Here is a 21,275-nt window from a genome sequence, read left to right as displayed (position 1 = left end):
ATTTAATAACAGTTTTAAGTGTCTTAATTTGTTTAAATTTTTTTTGGTTTTTAAAGTAGTGCATATTTTTCCTCTAGTAGAGAAGACATATTTTACTGTTAATCAAAAAATTATTTTTGAAAATAGGCAGTTGATAAAATTTGTATAAATAAACATTAATACATTTACTGTTTAGTGTTTAATAAACATTAACACATTTGTATTAATTACAGATTTTTTCTTTCCTTTATTGATAGATGAATAAAAATATAAAGAAAAATGCAAAATATACTTTAGCAGTAAAACTACCGGGTATTTAAAAAAATATATTGGGGTTTTATTTATTATATCTCTTAGATGAGTTGTACAGTGTTGATTTAAGGCTACAATAGAAGAGCAAAAAGGACAGTTTAAGTTGCCTGAATGGCCTTAGATTGATTCCCTATCTTTCTGCTTGAAAGAGCCGTTAGCATAGATGGCAACTATTGAACAGAAAGGTTTCTGTATTTTGAGTTTGCTAAATATGAATCTGCAATTTAAAGTTCAACATGCGTTCCATAGAACATTTAATTGTGATTCTCCTCTTCGCAATCAAAATTTTCCAGTTTGAAGATTACAACTTTCTTGATCATATTGTGTTCAGTGATGAGTCAACATTTCATCTTAGTAGAGAAGTTAAAGCAGATAATGTTCATAATCAGGATCAAAAAATTTTCATGATCTTTTAAAATGTGAAAGGGACTCTCCAAAATTGAATGTTTTCGTGCAATGTCCTGATGGCAAGTTTCACGGGCCATTCTCTTTCACTGAACCAAGCATAACAGGAGTTGCTTATTTGGATATGCTGCATACTTACTCTTCCTGAACTACAAGGTGGAGTAGAAAATCTCATTTGGCAACAAGAGTGTGCACTTCATCACTGGCTTAACTCTGTAGAGGATTGGTTGAATGATGTTTTTCCCAACTGCTGAATTGGGACTGCTGTCATTGGGTTCAAGCTGATCGGCTTGAACCCAATGACAGCTTGTTTGCAGATGCCTCCAAGGTCATTTGATTTGACCCCATGTGATTTTTCCTTTGGAGTTTTATAAAGGGTCTTGTGTATGTGCCTCTATATATTGGCATAGCCAGTGTGAAGCACCTGTCACTTCCATCACTCCAAACATGTGGTTGAAGTATGCGTAAAACTCTCCTGTCAGTTAGATGTGTTGTGTATGACCAAAGATGTTCACATTTAACACCTGTAGGGAAAAATGTAAGAATTACTCTTTCATTTTATTTATGATTCATTACTGTAACTCGAATTTAAGAGATATTAAATAGCTTTAAAACCTGATATTCCTTTATATATGCCGTATTTAGCATTACAAAAGTTCCAAGCCCCAGCTTACTCTATATGTTTTTCAATCGATTCTGTTTACAACTTAGAACGTTTCCAGAATGTGTCATAAATAAATAAAGGTCAGAAATGTATTTAGAAAAATACAAAACTGTACAGTTCTCTTGAAATAATATAAATCTGAACAAAATTGTGACTTAAGAAAAAAATAGTATCGTTCTTAATTTCAAAATATTCTCTTGTAAGTAAATGTATTTATTGTATAAATATTGTAACTGATAGACATCTTAAAATGCTTACAAAGGAGTTTGATACTCTTTTCATTATCTATATTCCTGACCAGAAGAGGTTAAAATTTGTTAAACACTCAAGTTTTGGCTATATTATTTCTGTGATCTCATTTCTGGTCTTTCTTTTTACAGATAGGTGATCAAATCATCGAAATAAATGGCATAAACACAAAGAATATGACCCATGCTGAAGCTATTGAAATTATTAGAAATGGTGGTCCAGTCGTCAGGCTTCTTGTTAAAAGAGGTGGACGAGTTCCAATGTTACTTCCTGGAGGTAATGTCTATTAGTTAAGTTATATTAATGAATCAACTCAGATTTTTTTTTTTTAGCAGTTTTCCTCTCAATTTTTCTTACCAAAACTAGAAATCATTCTGTTCCCAGATTAATTTTATTCATGACAAATATATTTTGTATAATAATGCTCTATTCTCTAAGAAAGATGGTAAATTTATATAATTTAGTAGTATGCATTTAATTGTAGATCCTGAAAATGCAACAGTATATTAGGAAAGTCTCGTTCAGTAAAAGTGCAACCTCAAAAAACATTTGATAAAAGATTAATTTGGAGGATAATTTAGCAAATTATCTTACTTGAAGATGATCATTTGCAGATTGTATTGTTCTACAAGGATTCACCTAAAGACAAATCTCTAATATTCCCATAATAAAAATTGGTTATTGTAGAACAGATTGAAATTTATAAGTTACTTCTTTATCTTTAAAGTGTGTGGGTTTAATTTTTTCAATATGTTGGTAAGGAAGGTTGCCAACTGTGCACACACTTTGTCTCCACCTACTGATAAGTTAACCTATTACTTATTGAATAATAATGCTTTTTGAATAATTTCTAAGTAAGTTTGTGGAGTCATTTCTGTAGCTATCAGACAGAATGATAAATTTGTAAAAAATAGGTTATTTTTATTATATTTTATATATACAAGGGTGAATCAAATATAAACCAGAATTTTTGTTGCTGACACATGGCTAATAGAGAGGGTCATGGCTTCTCACTGTTGTACATAGGGATGTGTGGAGGGAATCCCACTCTAAGAAAGCCAACTCATTACTTTTTTCTAGTCAGTATCACAATGTCGGAGCAGGAGGCATCATCGTGAATTGTACACCTATTACAGTGGCAAACAAATTAATCTGAACACAGTATTTTTAACAGAAAATTTTACTTTTAAAAGAAAAAAAATTTTAATAGTCAAACTTACTCAAATTTAAGTCTATGTGTACTCCTTTGTTTTTGATTATCTCATTAATCCTCTTTGGCATTGATTCCACTAAGGTAGAACAATGATTTTTGATTTCTTCATCTTGAAACCAGATCTGTATCACTGAAGAAATAAGGTCAGTTTTTGTGCTACAATTCGTCTTTCCAAGTCTTCTTTTTAGTATGGCCCATAAATTTCAGTGGGATTCAGGTCGGGGGAGTTTGCTGGTTTTTGAAGCACTCGAATTTGTTAGTTTTTGAAGAACTCTTTTGCTTTATTTTACGTGTGACATGCTGCAAGGTCCTGTTGAAAAATGAGTTCTGGGTTCTTCTGAATAAGTGGGACTATTTTTCTTTGGCATATGTTAATGTATTGGTCCGATTTCATCATCCCATCCACAGGAAATAAGTGCTCCTGGCCCTTCATGTTTAAAACATCCCCAAAACATCTTTTTGGCTGGATGTTTGGGAGCTTGTTACAGGTGTGTTGGCGTAGTAGTCTTATCTGCTGATTTACAAATGTAGGCTACTCTTTCACCTTGGACAAAGAAATGAGTCTCGTCTGAAAAAATGACTTTTCCACATCTCAATATACCATTCTTTATGTTCCATTGCCCATTAAAGTCTTTTTGTCTCCATAACTGCTTCTTTTTTAGATTTCTGAGCAATCTGTCCCACTGCCAACAATCTCCTATGAACTTTCATATCAGAAACATTAGTCCCAGTGGTTCTGAAGTCCCTATTAAGGTCAAAAACTGACAAATGTGGATTAATTTTGCTTTTTCTTATTAGCAGTCAATCCTGTGTAGGCGTGGTTTTCTTTTTCTAGCCACATTTTCCTTTTCTCTTTGGAGAGATGGAACATGTTTTCCTAAACCTTTTCATGATTTCATTTACAGTACTTAACCCCACACTACATTCTCTGTCAATCTGTCTTTGATTCATTTATGTGTGTTGAGGCAGAACAACAATTTTTTACCACTTTCGTGGGGTTGTACCCATTGTATTAACTAGAAACGAATAACAAATGTATAACAAACTCACAAGATAACCAAAAACTAATTGACAATGAATTATAAAAGCACAAAAACCACTAATTTTGTTTGTGTATGAACTAAACATAACCTGAAACACCAAACAACAAGCAGTCTGCCACAGAACAAAAAATCCCTTTGTTCAAATTAATTTGTTTGCTACTGTATTAAATTTCTCATGGCAGAGGGTGTGAAACCATCTGAAATTTTGAGAAGGCTTCAGGAACAGTTCTGGGACAACACACGTAAAAAAACTCAAATGTGTGATTACCATAAGCAGTTTTTGGTAGGACAAGAACCTGTTGAAAATGAAGGTCACCAACATCATCCGAGGACAAGTACTACTGCTGAAAACATTCTCATGGTTCATCACCTTATCGAAGACAACTGTCGATTAACAATTGCAGAAATTGCTTCTGAGATCGAAATAAGCTGCGGCAGTGCTCAGACAATTATTACTGGCGATCTTGAATTTAAAAAAGTGGCAGCATATGGATCCCTTGTCTTCTCACTGAAGGTCAGAAGCTCTATCGGCTATAAGTGCTACCTGTCTTCTGGAAAAAATGTGTTTCCAAAAGGATTATGTAGAAAAATAATGTTGAGTATGTATTTAATTTTTCTACTGGTTGATCCCAAGTGAGGTCGTCTTACCTGATAAGATGCTGAAAACACTGTTGAACTCCTAACCATTTTTAAGAACAATTATCATATGTTATTTGGTTTAAATTTCTCTTAGGTAAAGTGAGTTCTCTTAGGTTTAGTAATGAAGTAATTGTCATCCATTGTCTACTTTGTTGAGCCAAATATACTTATGCTTCGACCTGTTTATTTTCTTCAGTTTCAAATCAGTGTATACTGTATACACCAGAATTTGATTTAAAAGTTTCACTAATGTATTTATTTGTTTTTCTAGTGACAGATCAATCTAGTGGCCTCGTGCAACCTAGCGGTTTGGTTTGCGTGAATGGGCCAATGCCCATGCAAAGTGGCCCACCACCTGGTACAACATCATCTTATTGGGATAGTCATTTTACTGCCAGCTGACATTATTAAATATTTATCATTTTATTACTGTTAATTTTTGTGGTAAGTAAAGATTCAGTCAATAAGTTTGTGAAAAAGCTTTTATTCTATGTAAAAAAAAAATGTACCGAATATAAATTTTCTCTTACATATTGGTACCCTGATATTGTGCCTGAAGTTATAAGTTAATACTATCAGTTGAATGTAACGACTTGTTACCAAATCAATTCAGTAATATTTTCAGATTAGGAAGTGAATAACTAAGATCATCGAGCAGTGTGAGGTTACTTGTTCGATTGGCTGAGTTTACCATCAATTTATATGACCTTTCAGATTCTTTACAAATATATCTAATAATTGCTTAAGCAAATTGAACTATAGTTATTATGTGAGACTACTTTTGAACCTTATACAGTATAGGACCGCATTTTCAGCAAATTTACTGTATTCAGTTTTGAGAAGTATTTATGATAGTTTACAACAGTAAATGGGTGCTGACTGTTCGCTTCCGTATCCCTTATGTATTATGAATTTTTTACATTGATTTAATTTATTGAATAATATATTTTTACTTGTTCATTGTCTGCATTACGATTTAACCTACCTTTATTTAATTAGATATTCTGTATTTTGTAATTAAATGATTCAAAAGTCATGTCAAGTTCTTTTTAAACAGTTGTATTTCAATAATGTCACTTATAGAATTAGTTCAGATATACCCGACAAAGGTAGTGCCATTGAGTTCTTACAAAGTGAATGAATTTAGGTATTGTCCTTGAGGCCGTGTAATGAATTTTCAACTTTCCAGATAGAAAAGTAGGTGGTGATTCATGACAAGGATGTTGTATAGATGAGTCATTGCAAAAAAGATACTGAATTGAAACCTCAGATATCACTTGTATACTATATATGAGTATATACAGGTGTATCACGAGGTTCTCCTAGAACTTTTATAACCTATTCTCCTTACAAAAATAATGGAAAAAGTTCACATAAGCATGTGTACTAAAGTGCTTTGTTTGCGAGTTATGGCTAGTTATGGTGAAAGATTTTGCTCGGATTTCATATATCCCGCTGAAATGAAGTTGTATTGAAATTTTTAGGACATTAAGTAAGGGGCAGAATTAGTGATTTGTTATGGTTTATGACCTGAAATCATTGTCAGAAGTAATTATTTATTTTATTTGCACATGGGTAAATGAATACACTGTGGAACAATTATGTCTAACTGGATTCAAAATATCTCCAAATTATTCTACGGATTAGAAGAATTATCTCTAAGAAGTTTGTGATTGTCATTTGCTGAAAAACCCAATCAAAATTGATGGCCCACAGAAAACTACCAAGATTGACATATGTTGGAAGTTCAATGTTAGTCAGGTACTTTCTCAGTAATGGGTGTTTGAAGGAATATGAGAAAAAAATATGTTTCTTCATAATGCTGTGGTAGATAGAACACTTGCCACTCTACATGAATGAGTTACAGCTGTATTTTACCTTATAACAAAAACAATTTCTTACTGTTGGAGAGCATATAGCTGTATTCCAGACAGAGTTAAGGAACATACAGTACGTACATAAAACCACAAATCATTCTGCACGTTTCATTGAACCAGATATTGGTGCTCATATCAAACCATTGAATCTATGTAAATTCAAGTAAAACGCCAAAACAAATGAGGATGTGTTGCACATACAGATTTTCCTGACTCCTACTTATGCAAATATTTGTGAAAGTGACGTCACATGTGGGGAAATTTATTTGATCAAATATGATCAGTTATAAACATAGTCCGGCTACCAGGGTGAACAAATATATGAGATTAGGTTAGGTTATATGTCACAGACAGTGTCCACCATTTATAACGCTTCAAGTGAACCTCAGATATCACTCGTATACTATATATGAGTATATACAGGTGTATCACGAAGTTCTCCTGTAACTTTTATAACCTATTCTACTTACAAAAATAATGGAAAAAGTTCACATAAACATGTGTACTAAAGTGCTTTGTTTGCGAGTTATGGCTAGTGAAAGATTTTGCTCGGATTTCATCTATCCCGCTGAAATGAAGTTGTACTGAAATTTTTAGGACATTAAGTAAGGGGCAGAATTAGTGATTTCTTATGGTTTATGACCTGAAAAATCAAATAAAATTGGTCCCAGAACCGTAGTTGCAGTAGTTTTTTAAAAATCTGCAAATCCCTGTTCTTTTTATGTTTTATATATAATAACTTTCTTAAATGGGTAATAAGCACATAAAACTTTTGAACAAAACTTATAGAGAATTTAATCTGAACAAAATGGTGTAAGATATGTTAAATAAAACAGAAAAGTTAGAAAATTTTGAATTTTATTTAGAAACAGTACACTAGACCAAAGTGCACCACTTTATAAATGTTCAAAAATGAGCCTACCATTTTCAAAGCAGCACAGAAGCGTGCCATGAAATGGCACGCTTCTGTGCTGCTTTTGTTTTTTTTAGTTCTTCAGGGTTGCAGGGCTTAAGTTGCTGAGCCACATCCAAAATGTGGACAATTAATTCTTCATGAGAATGTATTATTGTATTCTATATAATATTTTTCATCTATTCCCAGACTCAAATATCTAAATGTGTTAAATCAGGTGATCTTGTTGGTCAGGAATGTGGATCTCCTTAACCAATCCATTTCTCAGGGAAATGATTTAAGTGAGTAGAAACAGCACAAGATAAGTGGGGAAGTGTGCCATTGTGTGCTGGAAGTATACTTTGCATCTCAGCACTAGAGGAACATCTTCAACCAGCTGTGGCAATTTTTTAAGAAAGCGTAAGTAGACATCAGCATTTAAGTGGCCTAGTAATATGAATGGTCTAAACAGCTAATTGTGAAGAAGGCTGCACCATACATTGACGCTAAATTGGTGTTGAAAATTGGTTTCCATTGTGTTTTGAGGACATACTTCCGCCCACGTATGCTCATTGTGCAAGTTGTTGATGCCATCTCAAGTGGAATTTGCTTTGTCTGTAAACAAAACATACTTGAGTTGTCTATTTGTATTCTACCTGTTGCAGAATTCCAAGCGAAGTGGACTGCTTCCTGAATCTAGATGTTGAACTGGCTGTTTGGATAAAACTTGCTTTGTTTAAGTGTCCTCTAAACTATTGAATGCAAAACTCCGATCTGATTAGAAAGACATGTACTGACACCTGAACTGCATCCATAATAATTTCATTAATAACAGTGTTGTGTTGGACAGATTGTTCTTAGCTGGTATGAATACTAGGTAGTGAACCTGTTCCTGAAGATTGTGAAAAGTTGTGCTAATTTTTTTGAATCTTGAATTCTGTGATTTGGAAAGCATATTTCATATTCTACTTCAACAGCTGTAGCATTACCATTACACACACCCTAAATGAATACTATATCAGCATATTCCTCTGTTGTAAGTATAGCAGTACTTCAATAGCAAACCGATCACATTCAAACTAAGATTTACAGAAAATCTTCACGTGACAGCACAGTTCACAGTACCCGATGTACTTAATGTATCTTACAGAATGATTTAAACACTAATACAGTATTGCGCATTGTTGATCAACTGCTATTTTATTGCCAACTTTTAAATAATAATCTTTCAAATAATTTATTGTATTTCTGTTATTAAAAAAAATTATCAAAGTAATTCTTAATTTATTTTTATTTTACAATTTTTGTGTAATTTCCAGTTTTAAAAAAAAATTTAACAGCAATTTTTAATAGTAAGTTTTGCTTTTACAAATTTTTCACATCACCATAAAAGAATTTGGTTTTTGTTTACATTAAATAAGTACTTTACTAACAAATTTATTAAAGTGGTGTTTGTAAATAAAATTCAAATTTCTATAATTTTTCTTTGTTTTATTCAACTTATCTTACACCATTTTGTTCAGAATTAAATTTCTTCAAATTTTGTTTTAGTTTTATGTGTTTATTATCCATTGTGCATCAAACATAAAAAACAGGATTTTTACTTTATCCCAATGGTTTTCATTCCAGTTTTCTCAAAAACTACTGCAGTTACAGTACTGGGACTTGTTTTATTTGATTTTTCAGGTCAAAAATCATAAGAAATCATTAATTCTGCTCTTAATTTAATCTTAAAAATTTCAGTACGACCACATTTCACCAAGGTAGCTGAAATCCAAGCCAAACCTTTCATTATCCATAACTCACAAATGAAGCATTTTATGACATATGTTTACATGAACTTTTTCCATTATTTTTGTGAGTAGAAAAGGTTGTAAAAGTCTCAGGAAAACTTTGTGATACATTCTGTACATATATATATGTGTATATAAAACTTAATATATTAACTTAACTTGGTCCACCAATGAACAGAATTAAATAAAGTAAAATGGCACTTGCCTTATTTTTTCATAATGTCTTCAATAGTATTTTCGTGGCAACCCACATCATCAATTGTAATTCTTCTTTATAAAACGTTTATTACCAAATTACATTTTAAACTCAAAATTATAATTAAAATATATAATATATAAAATTTATTCTAAAGATTAAAAATTAAAAAGTTAAAAAAATTTTCAGATTTATAATTTTTAAAAAGAAATATTAAACATTAATATTAATTAAAATTATTGAAATTAAAAGTTTTATATTTATATAAGTATGACATCAATTATGATAAAATAAAATAAATGGATAAAAACAAAATATACTACTTGTTTGGCCAGCCAGTATAGTTATTTATATAACCCTAGAGTACTATATTGGCTGACCAAACAAGTAGTATATTTTGTTTTTATCTTATTTAATTTAATTTTATTATAATTGATGTCATATTTTTTATATGTAACTTTTAATTTCAATAATTTTAATTAATATTAATTATTTTCATTTTGTATATTTCTTTTTAAATCTTATATAGTAAATTTTATATATTTTAATTATCATTTTGAGTGTAATATGTAATTTGGTAATAAACATTTTATAAAAAAGAATTGCAATCGATGATATGGGTCTATAACAGGATTTCCCGCATCCTAAGTTGGGTATTTATTTTTTTGTGAAGGAAAAATCAGGGGATTTTGAAAATCTGTCTTAAATTTCTGAAAACTTGCTTTATTTTTATAAAAATGGCTGTTTATTTTTGATTATTAAAAGCTGATTTATAACCATGTCTATATAAGGAAAAAGGGAATTGCACCCAAAATCATAATATTAATACCATAACCAACTGTTATGGATGCTGTAATAATGTATCGATTCCATAATAATACAATAATTAAAATGTCATTTAGAAATTTCATTGTCAGCATAATCTTATATTAAAAAATTATAGATTATATAAAACCGTAATCGATGATGCAAAAATGCTCAAGAAAAATATTTTCATAACAGCTGGTGAATTGGGTTTTCCAGCTGGTAGACAAGGCATTTCTTTCACTGTTTAATACTACTTATTTATTTAAAGAGAAGTGATGAGTAGTAGTAATGAGCAGTGGATAAGGTAAAGAAATTGGGTTGTTTCTTGTCTATATCCTGGGTCAAGATGATCAGTGATTCAGAGAAATTATATCATTAATTCAAAGGAACTTTTACAGCAGATGATTTCTGTTGAATTAAAATATAGATTGCCATTTCATGTTTTTATGTATCTGTAGTCTCAGTATGTTATGTGTCTGTTATTGAAATTAGATGATGTTGGATAAAATTATTTATTTACGTTATCTTTGAAATACTGTGTAATAAAAACAGTTTTTAAAAGGATTTATGTGTTGATGTATATGTTTGAGTCTTGGTTCTTGAATTAAGCCCATCTTTTTTTTAATTCATGGCATCATATATTGCAGAGGTGAGTAAATAAGTATAAACAGTGCAATGAAGACAATTAAGTAAATAATAGCTAGCTCAAGTAATCTTCTCCCTGGTAGTGTATATGTAATATTTTTGTAATAAACTCCAATTACATTTTTCTGCTACCTGTCAGTGGTGAAATATGTTATATAAAAAGAAAAAGAAGGTGCTGAAGTTCATCGCATAAATGATAAAATAACAGCATTAGGTGGTTAGGTTTTTATTTGAGAGGTCGTCATATAATCACATTGATAAGAAAATTAGGTTCACTGTTACATGGTACCCATTAGCAGGCTAGATTTACAGCTATTCTGCATTTAAATTGGCGTGTTTTTATTACTGAATAAATCATAACTTTATTTCTGTATAGTAGAAAAAATAAGTCATGTCATATTGTTTATTCATGGTAAAGAGTAATGATTCAGGGAATGGATCTTATCATCCCTTAAGACCATTAGGTGACTCAAGCAGATGGTGGCTGTTTTTGCAGTATACCTGTTTGAAATTCAAGTATTTTTAACTTAATTGTGTTTATAATTTAAATTAATTAATTAATGAACTTACATTAGATCTTCAGTTAAATATTTTTCACATTCCAGTGGCATCAAAATTTATTATTAAAAACATGTAATAATATTAGCTATTTTATCTCTTGAAGAAAAATTATACTTGTACTTTTATTTATAGGATTCATAACCTTCTTAATACCTATATATGAACCTAATTTATACTTAATGCAATTATATCTATTTTTTTAAAACTGTTTATCAATTATTGAATGTTTATATCATTTCTGACTATATCTTTTGAAGGGACACTGAAGTAACTCATTTCTAAAAGCAGATCAGTTGTAAAAAGTTGGGAATTCCTGATATACATTCTTCTGATTGTTTCCTTAAAGCTTAAAGGTTGTAATTACTAAACCTTTTTTGGGAAGGTTATCTAATTAATCCATAGGTGTGCAGATCAGCATTACCAGTTTGGATTGTCAGCATAATCAGTTTTCTTTGACAGCCACTTTGTGATGCTACATAATCTTTTGGCATACATTTAACATGCATTTTATAAGTGATTGGTAACTAATTTCCTGTATTCAGGCATAAGGCTTTTCAAGCCAGTGCAATACTCTTCCACTGCCTGATTAGGCCTTTTTAGATCTGTTGCGCTGCTCTCATTTATGTATTAACTGCTTTGTCTGATCAAACTGGCTTTGACTTAGCCCTGTTATAATAGGTTCAATTTACAAGACGGAAATAATGGAGTATCCTTAATAACAATCTGTTGCACTGTTGGTGTGTGTGTGTGTTTTATATTATGTTATGTTCTGATAATTCAATGTAGTTTATTAATGATAGAAGTTAGACTTTAAGGTTATTACTTTCTGGAAAAGATTTATAATTATTTTAGTTAGTTGTAGTTACACATTTTTGAAAAGTAGGCTATGACTGCTAGTCACGGCTCTGATGTTTTATCTTTTGATGTAGACTCTGTGTCAGGTCTTTCTTTATTAACTTTTTTAATATGTATTGTTTACTTAATTTTTTATCCATACTGATCTATGCAAGGGTGGTTTTAATAGTACATGCAAAATAAAAACCACTTATATTATTTAAGATATACCTTGTTTTTCTCAACCTATTCTCCTTTTAAGTTTATACAGTTCATTCAACACGGCTCCAGATTGTTGATCCCTTCCAAATAATAGAATTCTTCCTTTGCAAAATAGTTATTTGTTCCTACAATCACCTCCTTCTTTGAATATAATCTTCCTGCCAGCTATTTTTTCATGTTGGGGAACAAATAGTAGTCCAAAGGAGGCAATTTTGGAGAATAGGGGACACACGGAACAAGTTTAAACCCTAACTATCAGTTTTGTAGCCAAAACTGAAGAGTAATGAGCAGGTGCATTATTCTGATTGAAAAGGGCAGTTTTTTGTGGACCAGTCTTGGACGTTTTTCTTGTAGCTCGATTTTCAAACAGTCCAGTAATGATGCATTGTATTTACCTGTAATCATTGAACCTTTTTCTAAACAGTCAGTGCGGATTACCCCTTGCATATTCCAAAAGACAGTTGCCATAATCTTCCCAGCCAAAGAAACGGCCTTCACCTTCTGTGGTGCAGGCTCCCCGCTAGTAACCCATTGTTTGGATTGTTCGTTGCTCTCAAGCGTGTAGTGGTGTATCCATGTTTTATCTACAGTGATGAAGCAACGCTTAAATTCCTATAGCTCTCACTGATACAGCTGCAAACTGCTCACAGAGTACCTCACAATTTTGTTTTTGAACAACTGCAGCACCCAACTTCAAATAGCTTTTTAATGTTCAAGTGTTGATGCACAATTTTATGCATCCGTTCAGTTGAGATGCTTACAGCACTAGCAATTTCATGCACCTTTGTTCTATTATCTAACATTGTATCATGAATTTTATCAAAGGAGCAGTATACCAATACTATAGTATATTCAGTATACCAATAAAGGAGCAGATTCACCATAATATTTATCAAGATTTCCTTTAGTCTTCTGAGATGATTTTCCCTTTATAAAGTTATGTCTAATCAACATGTGAAACTCTATTTCATCCATTTTTTAGAAAATGCTAGACTTTCTCAATTCAAACGTATAAACAAAGAAATTAACTGATGAAGTTGAAACTTGTGTGCATTTTTCCAAAAGATACTACTAATTGAAAATCCCCTTGATACACACCAGTGATGCCAAATCTCGGACTTTGCATTGACTTTTCAAACCACCCTCACAGATGTAAATTAATATCACTAATTAATTTGATTATTAAAAAAACTATTTTTGACATGAATTTGCTTTTTATAGCTCTCCATTAAAGTTAATTTTCAGTTTTTTGGGCTGGATAAGTAAGAAAAAAACTTATTTAAACATTTCAATTATTTTTTTTTATATTTAACTCTGATCAGTAAATTGTAGAATTTTAAGTCTCCTATGCAGTAAGAGTTTTTTTTTAATTCAAAATTTATTGGCTTTATTGTCAGGAAAATTTTGAAACACCATAATAAAATAAAATATAAGATTTAAACTTGACAAATGGGGTGCCAAATTCACACATAAACTATCACTAGATTGGTACAGATACCTAGTCACAGCAGCCTTTAGTATTTTATATTTTGTATTTGTAACAGCTGTAATGTTTGAAATTGTTAGTAAAATCTGTTGACACTAGATCACCACTGATCAATACAGTAACTGTAAACTTGCAAATATACTGGATAAAGCAAGTTTTGAGATTATTAATATAAAAGCATAATTTTACAAAAAGGTACTATTTTTACAAAATCTTAAATATTTGAGTTTACTGGTTAGAGCTAAAACAGAAACTAATGAGAAAAAACTTCATTTTTTAATTTTTTTTACACTTATTTATTAAGAAATCATTATTTATTGATTTATGCTACATTATACAGCACACACTTAACCAAATAAAATAATACAAAACAAATCACTGTTTCAAATGATAAAATCACAGTACTTTAGTATTATATGGACTACCTAGTTTTTATGTTGTTTTTGTATTTACAGCTTAGATAGGTTCAGTTTGTTATGTTTATAATTTCAAGAACTTCTGTTTGCATGTTTCCCCCTCCCTCCACTGCTAACATGATTCATGTTGGTTTCTGCTAAATCCCCTCCTTTCACCCAAGGCCACATGGTCAGTGACCTGCATTTTGCAACTGTCATCTGTCTCAAGTAAATTGCCTATCTCAGTTGTGTGATTTATTGTTCTGTTTGGTGTTTGTTTGTCATTTTGTTATTATGAGTGATATGCTGTTGCGATTTGCCTAAAACAGAAGAGGCTGTCACTTTTCTATAGTGAAAACATTTATTACCGCTCATTAAGCAATGCATTAACAGGCATGTAATGTGCTTGTATTTTAGCAAGGAATACCTATTTTGGAAATGTAACATTAAATCATGTCAGAAAAATAATTTTTCTTCATGTTGGAACATGGTTTGAATATGGCAAAATATCATTAACTACAGCAGAGCGCTTTTTGCATTGGTGGGAAGAACTGATTAGATTAAATGGTTTGTGAAACAGTACGATAAGCCTGATAAAACTGTTTCAGACTAGAATAATTTTGTGCAAGAAGTGTGATTTTCTTCAGTTGAAAAGAAAAACAAGGAAAAAGTAGTAGGTGTAGGTTGCAAAGTAGTAATAGACAAAAAAATATTTTCAAAATGTAAAAGCAAAGCCAGGGCGTGTTATGCCACAACATTGGGTGTACAGTAGATTGTGCTGAGAAACTGGTACCTATTTCTTAGTGAACTTGCCTGACAGAAGTGCAAATACAGTTAAACATCAAACCACATAGTACCATTATGTCAGATTGCTGGAAAGGTTATCGGTCAAACTAGGAGTAAGTTTGCTCATTTCATGGTAAATCATAAATTCAACTTTATCGATATGCAGAAACTGCAGCTAGTACTCAGTAGGTAGAAAGCATTCGGGGGTTGGAAAAATTATGTAATAAAAAACAGGGAAACAGCCCGTCATGATTTGGAATCATATTTTATAGAGGATATGTGGCAATCATTGTTAGCTGTGTCTGGTGGTGATGTTTCAACACATTCCTCACTGACATCTCTAACTTTTAGCATCACTGCAATAAACTTGTCAATTGTAACTATTTTTAAATTTTATATAATCTCAATAAAAGTATTTTCTTACTTTACATGTACATTTATTTTAGTTTCCCTGAAAAACCAGCGTAAAAACTTGGTAGTCTGTATAATGCTGAAGTACCAAAAGCACCTGTTTCTCAAAAAAAAATTTTTTTTTTAGTTATGAAAATTTATATTTTCTTATAGCAGCAAACAATATTTGTAAAAGTAGCAGTAAAAAGGTTTACAGCTGATCCTCTTAGAAAACCGATTCTCTTAAAACAAAAATCTGTTCATAAAACTGTTCTTGGGGTATGTAAAAATGTTATTAATTATTTGTTTACAGGTTGTTTGTATAAATTACTGTCAAGCGTTAATACATATATCAAAAATGGAATATTGATTATTAAATCCGTAAAATTTTATTTACGGTTGAATTATTTATGAAATATGATTTATCAGCCGTTATTGTTGTATTATCATCGTTGTTATTATTATTACTAATTATTATTATTAATTATGTTAAAATATTTATTCTGAAAGACTGTTTAGCTGGCCTTATTGTTAACAAGGTGGAAAAAATGTTTGTTAATATTCATTTATGTGTTTCTACTAGTTTTTAATTATTATCATTACCAGCAATCAATCTGTGTATTCTCAATTCTCATTACAGACACACTCGATACATGATTGCGCATGCATATGTGCACAAATACATACACACACACACACACACACACATATATATATATATATATAATTATTTATTTACAAGTATGTTAAATATATTACATATTTTATTAATATATTTGATTTTACATTTCCATCATGTTAATTGTTAGATTTACATGATAAGATTATTAATATTATTGTCATTGATAATTAAAATTATCCTGTTAGTAGTTATATATTACCTTGTATATGTATTATAAAATTATAAATTTTCTGCCAAAATAAAGTCTGTTTTTTAATTGATGTATTTTCATAAGTTTTTTTGCCCATAATATCCTTAACATTTTATGAAACAAGAAACAAATCGTTTAAAATTATTTTCCATATCCTCTATAACACAATTGAGTCTCATTGATTGTGCTTTCCATCCAGCAAATAGTAAGTGCTTTTATCCTACTACCACTTGTTCAGTCTATTATTTAGCAGTTTATTTATAAGTAGGGACTATGGACCTTCTTGCTTTGCTTGCCAACTACAGTGCTTTCTTTCCTCTTTCATTAATACATTTGCTTTCATGGGACGTTATAATTTTAGACAATACCATTGTCTTTGATCTGAATAAATAAGAAATCCATTAATGATTTCTTGAGAAAAGGAGATCCTGAAATTAAAACCGAGATCCTGAAATTAAAACCATTTTGAAATTTTTAGGTTTAGATTTAAGGATGTTCAGGTCTCCCAACTCATCCTAAAAGGCTTTCAGTACTGTTCAGTTTTCAGATCACTCTATTCCACTTCTATGTACCTAACATTCTGTAGAACCTGAATTGCAAAATCAATCTTACCATGAGGTTTGGACTTTCTTCACTAGAAATACTTGAATTTCAATGTAATATTTCAGAAAATCTTAAAATTCAAAACCAAAGCATTAAAAGTATAATAAAAATTATTTTGTTTTAATCGTTATTCATTAAGAAAGATTCATTGGAACTAGACTCCAACTTTTTCCTTTCCGCTTACAATCACATGGACAACTTTACTAACTCCATTATAGTGATTGCAACAGGTAAAATTTTATTTTTAATTAAACTTAAAAGTAATTTTTTGTCATAACATGAATTTGGTTAGATTTAACTATAAGAGGTATATGTATTATCTAAGAACTTGTCGACCTCATTACTACAGTTTGATTTAAAATTTTTGTTTGGTTCCAACTTTATCTAATGTCAGGAATTAGTTTATTCAAGTTGTTATTAATGTTCTACAAATGGATTGATGGGTGAACCAGTTGGACTATGAAAATAGACCAATGGTCAAACCTGATCATCTCATTGCTGATCTATCTAGGACAGAATTTTCTATTTAAATTGTATTTTCAGGATTAAAGTGTAGTGTGTATTACTGCATTATTTTAATTAAATAACTACAAGTCTTAAGTTGTAACAGAAAGATTACAAGTAAATGAAAATTTACTATGATAAACATTGTTGCCATTAACTGTTTGCTAAGTAAGTTATTAAGCAAAGAATTTCAAAAATGGTAATAGGTATCCCAGAAGGATGTTATCTTTAAGATGCAAAGTTTTTCTAAAAATAGCTCGTGAATGTGATTTTTTTTTATTTACAAGTACAGTGTGTTGAAAGATGACCTAAGTATGTTTCTTCTACAGTTACAATGTGTTGTTTACTGGTGCTTTCTGACTTGAGAGCTGCTAATGTTGGTTTTGTATTTGTATTATTTTGGGGTAAAATAAGAGAAAAAAAAATTGTAATCTGGTCATCAAAAATAGGTTAAGTTTTTCTTTTTAACAAAAAAATTATCATATCTTACCTTAAATCACTTTTACTGTGAGGGAGAATTGTTTTATTAGACTCTTGTCTTCTGTTACTATCCAAGAAACAAATTAACTTTGCACAGTGATTTGCGAAAAATCTTGTGTATTCATGTTCATTTTATTCTTAAAAAAAAAGCTGAAAAGGAGATTTAGTAATAATCAGTTATGAATTGTGTATAACAGAAAAATCAGATTTCCAACTAGTCAGAACATCGCATCTTCTTAAACCAGCCAAAAGTATGAGAACTGGCTAATGAAAACACCTTATTTACACTTAGATCACAACATAGAAAGAAACTGGTTAGTTAGACTATAATTCTACCAATCGGAACTCATTTTGTAACCAATCATATCATAGAAAGGAACTGAGCAATCAACACACCAAATTTTCAGTCGAATACTTAACTGCTTTGATCAGTCACGAATCTGTACATGTAATTACCATAACCCAGCCAATCCCAAACCCTTCTATTTTCTCAGTCAGAACTACTTATCAAACCACTCTGAGAACTGCTCGTTTTGTCTAGCTACAAGACAGAATTACCTGAACTGTTCATGGATTAAAGTCTAAGATCAGGAAAATAAAAAATTCAGAACACTCAATTCAGAAATTGAAAACCCACTATAATTTCTTATATGTATGACTGATTTAATACATGAAAGGATATAACTATGTTGATTTAATACATTTTTATAATTACAAGCAATAAAAAAATATTTTATTGAACATGAAAAGTTTGTGTATTAGTAGGCTATTTTTATTTATGGTTTTCTAGTTGAAATGAAACCAATTTAGATCATGTTGGTGTGTTGTTTGGCATTATATAGATGGCAGAGATACCTGTATATTAGTATTTAGATGTGGGTTACACTGTTTGAGTTTATTAGGAACTGAAATTTTTACCTTTTTTTTAACTTTCATTTCACGACCTCGAGGATAAAATAAAATTGCAATTTGCAGATTTTACTCTAATACCAGCATCTTTATGGTAACTGTAGCCCCATAAGTTGTGAGAATTATGCCAGTATAAAACTGTAAACATATCGCAATGTTTTTTTTTTTTCATTATAGATATAAAATAGAGGAGATATGAAATAAATGGCAAGTGTGGTAGTGTGTGTATATACAGCACACTAATTACGTGCCGAGCTGTTGTAACTACTGGATATTTATAAACAAACATCGTTGTTTATCACCAGCTTTAGAATTGCAGTCTAAATTCTGTTATTTCATACTGGATATTTTTAATTTTTTTTTAATTGTAGTTCTGTGTTTCAGTACTTTTTTTGGTATGCATGTGTGTGTGTTTGGTACTGATCATTGTGAGATTTGATAGTGTGATTAGCCTGTATGTGTGTGTGTATTGTGTATTTGAATAGTTTATTGATATGGGTGATAATTCAGGAACATCTTTTAATAAGCCCAGAAAAGGGGAAGATTTGCAAAGTGGTGAAAAAAAAATTTAAACCCATTCAACTGCTGGAGAAAAATCTTATGTTGGTTAAAAAGGAAATAGTGAAACTTGCTTCTGAATTAACTGATGGTTATAGTAGTATTAATAGATCACTGACTGAAGTAAATAGGAAAGGAAAGGTAGGTAGAAACTCCTGTTAAAAACGTGAAAAGCATGTACTAGAAAAATGGGATGATTTTGACAAAAATGTAATAAGTTTGACTACATAATTTCTTTTTTTGAAATGAAATCCTTAAAAAATTGCTTGCTATGATAAACTGTGACAAGATTTTACCAAAGATTGGACGCACTAGTTTATATAAATTACTGTTGTCAATGAATTTTTAATTTATTAAAAGAAATAAAGTGTAATTGTTGATTAAGAGGAGATCATAATTTGGCAGCATAATTATTTTTAAAAAATAGCAAATTATAGAAAAACTGGTAGAAATATATTTTATTTGGATGAGATGTGGGTAAATGAAGGTCACACCACTTCAAAAATTTGGTGTGATGTGACAATTACATTGGTAAAAACAGCATTTCTGTCAGGATTAAGCAGAGGCCTGCAACCTCCAAAAAATAAAGGAAAGCGATTAATTGTGATACATATTGGCCATGGAAATGGATTTTTAGAGGGGCGATTACTCATTTTTGAATCCAAAAAATCTGGAGATATTTTAGGAAGTGGTTTGAAAAAGTATTGTCATTCTTACCCGAAAATAGTATTGTAATGGACAATGCTCCATACTATAGTGTAAAACTGGAAAATATTCCAAACAGTTCATATAGGAAACAAGAAATTGCTTTATGGCTGCGATCAAAAAAATTAACTTTGTAGAAAACAGGGTAAAAGCAGAACTCCTTGAATAAGTAAAACAATCATGACAAATTTAATAAATCTTTAATCGATGATTTGGCTGAAACAAAAGGTTGTACGACGTTAAGGTTCCCCATTATCACTGTAACCTTAATCCAGTTGAGTTAGTGTGAAGCCAAGTAAAAGATTATGTTGCCCGAAATAATAATACATATAAAATGAAAGACGTTAAAATCGTGCTTGAAAACGACATGAACGAGCTATTAACTGATAAGTAGAAACAGTGCGTGAAGCATGTTACAGAAAAAGAAAATGTGGGACTTAGATAATTTTCTCGATGTTGTGGTCGATGAATTAATAATTAATGTTAGAGATGATTCATCAATGCCAGCTTCTGGGAGTGATGAAGAATCGAATATAATAGAGGGAATCCAGTGTTTGTCATTGACAGAGAATACAATAAGCAACTTTCTCAATGTAAGGTTTTGTTCAAGTTATATATTTTACCTATTAAATTATTTTTAATAATATGGTAGTTATTATTTTCTACTATATCCCATTATTTTTAATAATGGGATATTATTGTTTTCGTAGGTTTAATTTTGTGAGGAATTAAAAAATTATAAGTAGTATAATTATAAATTAGATAAATATTTGTAGTTAAATACAGAAATAGATTATAATAAGAATTATAATTAAATAAATAAAGTGTAAAGTGAGTATAAAATTTTTTTGAGGAATTACAAAAAATTGTAAGTTTAGTATGCATTATTTTTTGGGCACACTGCACCACAGCGCTGTAGTATGTTTATGTGATATCTACTTCATAGATTGAAGAGAGTATATACATAAACAATTTTTGGGGAATGGAATCTGAAATTCTTTCTCAACTTAATCTTCTGTAAATGAAAAACAACAAAGTCCTAACAGATCAAAACTGAAAATTCAAGGCCTAACATTTTTTTCTAGATAAAAGAAACAATATTTTTCTAAGCTTTAAAAAGTAAACAGTCAAGTTAGTTTTGAAAATGTATTAAATTCATGTGTTAGTTAATGAAATGTGTAATCTCCACATTCTTACAAGGAAGTATGTATGCAGTTGTGATTTCATATGTAATAATTTTCATTAAAACTATTCTT

At 30.5% G+C, this 21,275-nt stretch overlaps 1 protein-coding gene across 11 annotated transcripts in view; it reads left to right on the top strand.

Moving 5' to 3' along the window:
* Magi (membrane associated guanylate kinase, WW and PDZ domain containing protein magi) overlaps positions 1-16,334 on the top strand; it is a 90,253-nt gene extending 73,919 nt beyond the window's left edge. For 10 of the 11 annotated variants that reach the window (XM_075362885.1, XM_075362884.1, XM_075362891.1 and 7 more), the window contains 3 exons: positions 1,741-1,885; positions 4,776-4,948; positions 15,702-16,334. In XM_075362885.1, coding sequence (XP_075219000.1) covers positions 1,741-1,885; positions 4,776-4,906 — 276 coding nt within the window. In that variant the 3' untranslated portion in view covers positions 4,907-4,948; positions 15,702-16,334. Of the gene's footprint in view, positions 1-1,740; positions 1,886-4,775; positions 4,949-7,938; positions 8,501-15,701 lie in introns of those variants that run through there. The other variant, XM_075362886.1, reaches the window with a different exon arrangement.
* Positions 16,335-21,275: the final 4,941 nt, after the last annotated feature.

Source organism: Lycorma delicatula, chromosome 4, assembly GCF_047948215.1.
Source record: "Lycorma delicatula isolate Av1 chromosome 4, ASM4794821v1, whole genome shotgun sequence".
Taxonomy (NCBI): Eukaryota; Metazoa; Arthropoda; class Insecta; order Hemiptera; family Fulgoridae; genus Lycorma; species Lycorma delicatula.
The sequence above is the reverse complement of the archived record's forward strand: the minus strand, read 5'-3'. Positions and strand labels throughout refer to the sequence as shown.